This window comes from Calliphora vicina, chromosome 4, assembly GCF_958450345.1.
Source record: "Calliphora vicina chromosome 4, idCalVici1.1, whole genome shotgun sequence".
Lineage (NCBI taxonomy): Eukaryota > Metazoa > Arthropoda > Insecta > Diptera > Calliphoridae > Calliphora > Calliphora vicina.
In genome coordinates, this window is record NC_088783.1 from 4,441,644 (window position 1) to 4,448,984 (window position 7,341).

The following is a 7,341-nucleotide window of genomic DNA, read 5'->3' on the forward strand; positions in this document are numbered from 1 at the left end:
AAAAGCATATAACTAACAGGAAATATACATCGAAAGTATTTCTTAAAAATTTACGTTTCAAATCTTTTAAAATTCGGTATTTTTCACGTAAACATTTTTATGAAACATGAAAAAGTTATAGATACATATTTTCATACTTGGAATTTTTAATAAAAAATACTTAAAGACAAAATAACCACATCTTTTTTAATGAAAACCAATGTCAATTTTAATAATATTTAAAATTGTGTATGTTAAAAAATAATTACAATTGCACATGCCAAATTTATAAACTTTTCTTTACAAATACCTTTTAAAATCAACATAATCTAATTTCAATTTCCTTTTACCTCTAATTTCAGAACCTATTTCACGTTTATGCTGCAAACGTTCAAATTCCTCTAACACAAACACTTATAGCGGACGTCCCCACTTATATTGTATGCGTTTTGCCACTCTAAAGACTACACTGTCGGATAAGGATGCCACAGCTACCAGCAATTTTTGCACAGCCGATTGTTGCAGTAGCGGTGGCAATACGACAGCAACAAACATTAATCCCAACAGCGCAAACATGACAACAGCAACAATGGCTTTGCCGTCATCATCAACGGTGTCAGCATCAACATCGTCAGCCACCACAACAATGTATCGCTACCAGATGCAACAGCAATATCATAATCATGCACGTTGTTACTGCATGGTTCAACAACAGGTAGTGCCACAATTGAATCACAAAACGGATACAAAGAAATCTTTTAATAGCAAGAGAAGTTTAAAGGCCACAGAATCTGTTCTAAGAAGGTACGTGAAGGTATAAGTATTAAATTGGGTAAAAATGTGAAAAAGACTACGTTTTAAAATACATAGAAATTAAGATTTGTAGCTAGATTCGTTCTACATAAAACTATGTTACGATTTTTCTTGATGTAAGATGGAATGGGATGTTGAATAATCAGTTGGCAATTTGCTAGTAACTGTTTTTATGAACTTTGGGCCTTCGAGTCGTATTATGGTAATTTTGTTTTTCATTTTAATTTGGATGCTAAGCCAACAGCAGAGATAAATAAATAGTTGTACATGTTTACCATAAACCATTTAAACAAAGTTTCTTAACAATATTATGGTCACTGTAATTATTTGTATTATTGGGGTAACTAAACATACATTTATTTACTACAATCATGTGAATCGTAATTTTAATATATTATAATTGCCGCAATAATATAAATAAATTGTATAGTACATCTTCTAAAGTGTTTATTCGTATAATATTTCTCCTCTCCTCACACTTACTTAATATTCATCTAATCTATACTTCTCTTTCCAGAAACAATATTGCAAAGAATTTGGAGAGTAAAAAACGTGTCGTCAAAATGCTTTCCGTATTGGTATTAGAATTCTTTATATGTTGGACACCGCTCTACGTTATCAACACCGTCGCCATGTACATTGGCTCAGCCATTTACGAGTACATTGACTACACCTCCATCAGTGTGCTGCAATTGTTGGCTTATTCATCGTCCTGCTGCAATCCCATCACATATTGTTTTATGAATGCAAATTTCCGTCGTGCATTCTGGGATACATTCAAGGGCATCCAATGGTGTGGCAAGCGATTTCAACGTAAACGTAGCTCAGAACAAAATGGTGCAAATTTATGTTTAGCCGGCAGCATACGTGTCAATAGTTGTACGGTGCAGACAGTCATTGATAGTCCACGTTTGTAATTAAACGGAATACTGTTGCAATTACTTTACTGTGGCACCAAATTGTAAATTAGAAACCTCATCTAATGCAGGTTTTCTATATAAATAGATAACTGTGAAAGCAAACCAATATAAATATAACAATGTACTTAATATATAATACACTGTGAAGTGTTTAATGAACACACAACGAATTGTTGTAGATTTTTTAAGAGAACAGCGACTAAATTTTTTAAATCCGTACAATTCAGTTTTATACATTCATTTACGCTATGGTGGCCTTCATTTTGAACACTTGGCATTTTCGGTGCGTCCAAGTTTGAAATGCTGAAAATGTGAGTAAAATGAGATAACATTTAGAGGTGTTATTTGAACTTCCGATTCTATTTCATATATGGAATCAAAATTGTCCAAGGTAACAAAGTATATAAAATTCGTTTGTTTAGGACAAGTTATGTAGTCTATCGTAGTGAAACAAAAAATGTGAAAGGATTTTATAAAAAAAATAAATAAATATAATCTGTGATCACCCACCAAAACTTGATTTTTATAACGAAAATTCCGAAATATCTAAAATTGCTTATAATTCGTAAACTAAAGGGCCTAGAGCGAAAATTAAAAAAATATGTGATCACTCATATTTCCCATCAAAATTCGATTTTCATATTGAAAATACCAAAATATCTGAAATTGCTTATAATTCGTAAACTAAAGGCCCTAGAGCAAAAATAATGGAAATCAGTGATCACTCATATTTCTTATCAAAATTAGATTTTTATGATGAAAATTCCGAAATATCTAAAATTGCTTATAATTCGTAAACTAAAGGGATTAGAGCGAAAATAATGAGAAATCTGTGATCACTCATAATTCACATCATCGAATCGAATTTGGATAGGAAATATGAGTGATCACATATTTCCATTATTTTCGCTCTAGGGCCTTTAGTTTACGAATTATAAGCAATTTTAGAATTTTCATCATGAAAATCGAATTTTGGTGATAAATATCAGTGATCACAGATTTTCATTATTTTCGCTCTAATCTAATAGGACCTTTAGTTTATGAATTATAAGCAATTTTAGATATTTTGGAATTTTCTTCATGGAAAATTTAATTTTAATATTTATCACCAAAATTCGATTTTCATGATGAAAATTCTAAAATTGCTTATAATTCGTAAACTAAAGGCCCTAGAGCGAAAATAATGGAAATATGTGATCACTCATATTTCCTATCCAAATTCGATTCGATGATAAAAATTCCATAATATCTAAAATTGCTTATAATTCGTAAACTGAAGGGATTAGAGCGAAAATAATGAAAATCTGTGATCACTCATATTTCCCAACAAAATTATATTTTTATGATGAAAATTCTAAAATTGCTTATAATTCGTAAACTAAAAGGTTTAGCGCGAAAATAATGAAAACCTGTGATCACTCATATTTCCCACCAAAGTTCGATTTTCATAATGAAAATTCTAAAATTGCTTTTAATACATAAACTAAAGGTTAGAGCGAAAATAATGGAAATCTTGTTAAATTAAATTTTCATGAAGAACATTCCGAAATATCTAAAATTGCTTATAATTCATAAACTAAAGGTCCTAGAGCGAAAATAAAGAAAACCTGTAATCACTCATATTTCCCATCAAAATTCGATTTTCATAATGAAAATTCCAAAATATATCATTCCTCATAATTCGTAAATTAAAAAAATCTGTGATCACTCATAATTCACACCAAAATTAAATTTTCATGAAGAAAATTCCAAAATATCTAAAATTGCTTATAATTCATAAACTAAAGGACCTATAACGAAAATAATGAAAATCTGTGATCACTAATATTTCCCATCAAAATTCGATTTTCATATTGAAAATACCAAAATATCTAAAATTGCTTATAATTCGTAAACTAAAGGGTTTAGAGCGAAAATAAAGAAAATCTGTGATCACTCATATTTCCCACCAAAGATCGATTTTCATGAAGAAAATACCAAAATATCTAAAATTGCTTATAATTCGTAAACTAAAGGGTTAGAATGAAAATAAAGAAAATCTGTGATCACTGATATTGCCCACCAAAGTTCGATTTTCATAATGAAAATTCCACAATATCTAAAATTGCTTATAATTCGTAAACTAAAGGGTTTAGAGCGCAAATAATGAAAATCTGTGATCACTCATATTTCCCAACAAAATTAGATTTTTATGATGAAAATTCCAAAATATCTAAAATTGCTTATAACTCGTAAACTAAAGGGTTTAGAACGAAAATAATGAAAATCTGTGATCACTCATATTTCCCACCAACATTTGATTTTCATAAAGAATATTCCAAAATATCTAAAATTGCTTGTAATTCATAAACTAAAGGTCCTAGAGCGAAAATAAAGAAAAATCTGTGATCACTCATATTTCCCACCAAAATTCAATTTTCATGTTGAAAACTCCAATATATCTAAAATTGCTTATAATTCGTAAACTAAAGGTCCTAGAGCGAAAATAAAGAAAATCTGGGATCACTCATATTTTCCACCAAAATTAGATTTTTATGATGAAAACTCCAAAATATCTAAAATTGCTTATAATTCGTAAACTAAAGGGATTAGAGCGAAAATAATGAAAATCTGTGATCACTCATATTTCCCAACAAAATTAGATTTTTATGATGAAAATTCCAAAATTTCTAAAATTGCTTATAACTCGTAAACTAAAGGGTTTAGAACGAAAATAATGAAAATCTGTGATCACTCATATTTCCCACCAAAGTTCGATTTTCGTAATGAAAATTCTAAAATTTCTAAAATTGCTTTTAATTTATAAACCAAAGAGAAAATAATGAAAATCTGTGATCACTCATATTTCCCACCAACATTTGATTTTCATAAAGAATATTCCAAAATATCTAAAATTGCTTGTAATTCATAAACTAAAGGTCCTAGAGCGAAAATAAAGAAAAATCTGTGATCACTCATATTTCCCACCAAAATTCAATTTTCATGTTGAAAACTCCAATATATCTAAAATTGCTTATAATTCATAAACTAAAGGGTTTAGAGCGAAAATAAAGGAAATCTATGATCACTTATTTTTCCCACCAAAACTATATTTTTATGATGAATGTTCCAAAACATCTAAAATTGCTTATAATTCGTAAACTTAAGGGATTAGAGCGAAAATAAAGAAAATCTGTGATCACTGAAAGTTCGATTTTCATAATGAAAATTCTAAAATTTCTAAAATTGCTTTTAATACATAAACTAAAGGTTAGAGAAAAAATAAAGAAGATCTGTGATCACTGATATTTCTTACCAAAATTCGATCTGCATGATGAAAATTCCAAAATTTCTAAAATTTCTCATAATTCGTAAATTAAAAGGACTAGAGCGAAAATAATGAAAATCTGTGATCACTCATATTTCCCACCAAAATTAGATTTTTATGATGCCATAATATCTAAAATTGCTTATAATTCGTAAACTAAAGGGATTAGAGCGAAAATAATGAAAATCTGTGATCACGCAAAATTCGCACCCTATAACGAAAATAATGGAAATCTGTGATCACTCATAATTTTCACCAAAATTCGATTTTTATGATGAAAATTCCAAAATATCTAAAATTGCTTATAATTCATAAACTAAAGGTCCTAGAGCGAAAATAATGGAAATCTGTGATCATTCAAATTTCCCACCAAAATTAGATTTTTATGATGAAAATTCCAATATATCTAAAATTGCTTATAATTCATAAACTAAAGGGTTTAGAGCGAAAATAAAGAAAATCTGTGATCACTTATTTTTCCCACCAAAACTATATTTTCATGATGAAAACTCCAAAATATCTAAAATTGCTTATAACTCGTAAACTAAAAGGCCTAGAGCGAAAATAAAGAAAATCTGTGATCACTTATTTTTCCCACCAAAAATTGATTTTCATGATGAAAATTCCAAAATATTTTAAATTGCTTATAACTCGTAAACTAAAGGACCTAGAGCAAAAATAAAGAAAATCTATTTTACCTCTAAACGTTATCCGATTTATCAAACGTGATCCGAAAATCAAAAAAGTTCAAAATAAGGGCCAAGCAAATGTACACCCAAAAAAAAACAGAGTTGTGATATGATCACAGACATTTTTTTAACATGATAAGAATTTATTCATATATGTATATTATTAACCGTATGGTACGTTTTTCATGTACCAATGCTAGCCTCCATCATATACTTGATAACTAAAAACAAATCTGATTGCAGCAGTTTTTAATATAATATGGTTGTAGCAATCATATAAATGATTACAGTGACCATAATGTCTAATGGTATTAAAGAAAATGTTTAAGATCATATCACAAACATGTACCAAATTTCGTTTGCTGTTCCAACCACTGAAACATTCATTTCATAAATGTACTCGTCCTGCTGTAGTTAATCGTATTTACAAAATAAATTATCTCAAGTGATTATATTGTTAAATTTTATAAAGTTTTATTAAATTTATGAAACATCATGAAATTTTTTTATTCAATAATTTTCTCAAAAATTGTTATATTTTTTACTTTTTGTATTATTGTTAACAAACAACTATGTGTGTAGCTAATACTCAGAAGTATTGCAAATACTATTGAGTTGAGGTCAAAACCAAGCCAAACCAAACCAATCCAAATCTGCATATGTACATATTTTGTTATGCAAATATCCTTTAAGAGTTATTGTATTGAAAGCAAGAACAACAACAAAATTGGTTTCCTACTGCAAAGGACCCACATAATGCTAATGTATGTATTTATATGGAATATTTTATTATTTTTTTAGATTTTAAATTTTTAATAAATGTTTAAAATATATATAAAAAAAATAAATCGATACAATTTTAAAACTTCAATTTGAGTTTATTAATAAATTTGTAGTATTTTTGTATTAGTTATGATTGAAAGGTAAGTAAAGTGTATTTTCTAATAATCAAATTAAATATTTAAAAACAATTAGAGAGTGACATTTGAAATTTAAAATTCTGAGCAAATACTTCTATTTGTAAGTAATTGATTTTGACCTCATGTCAAATAAGAAAACATCAAGAAATAATTCTTGTATGGTATAAAATGTAATAATTTCCTTGTTTTTAAACTGAAAAAAATCTCTTTAGAAATGAAATTCTAAATAGATTGTATGACACAACAAATATGGCAATTTTTTAGTTTTAGATTAGTTCAGATTTTGACGTCATGTCAAATAAGAAAACATCAAGAAATAATTCTTGTATGGTATAAAATGTAATAATTTCCTTATTTTTAAACTGAAAAAAATCTTGTTAGAAATGTAATTCTAAATAGATTGTATGACACAACAAATATGGCAATTTTTTAGTTTTAGTAATATATTCATATGTTTTATATCATTCATAAAAGCCATTTAATGTTGAACCATAATAATAAGCTACAAACTAACCTTAAACCCTGTATTTACACCTGCCCTAGTGCTTGACTTAAAATGTTAGTTTTTCTTCAACAAAAACACATGCTTCGCATCAATCCTTTTTATTCCTTTATTTATGAACACATGGTTCAAACTTCTGTTACCAGTTCCAATGATAAATCAGCAACAACATTTTATTTATAGCTTAACTTTTATCTACTGAAAGCCATGT

General features: G+C 28.0%; 1 protein-coding gene across 1 annotated transcript; it reads left to right on the top strand.

Annotated features, from left to right (window-relative positions):
* The first annotated feature begins 554 nt into the window (after positions 1-554).
* Positions 555-1,809, top strand: LOC135957221 (cholecystokinin receptor-like). The gene is made up of 2 exons (XM_065507925.1): positions 555-783; positions 1,310-1,809. The coding sequence occupies exons 1-2, from the start codon at positions 569-571 to the stop codon at positions 1,707-1,709; spliced, it is 615 nt and encodes a 204-aa protein (XP_065363997.1). The 5' UTR covers positions 555-568; the 3' UTR covers positions 1,710-1,809.
* Positions 1,810-7,341: the final 5,532 nt, after the last annotated feature.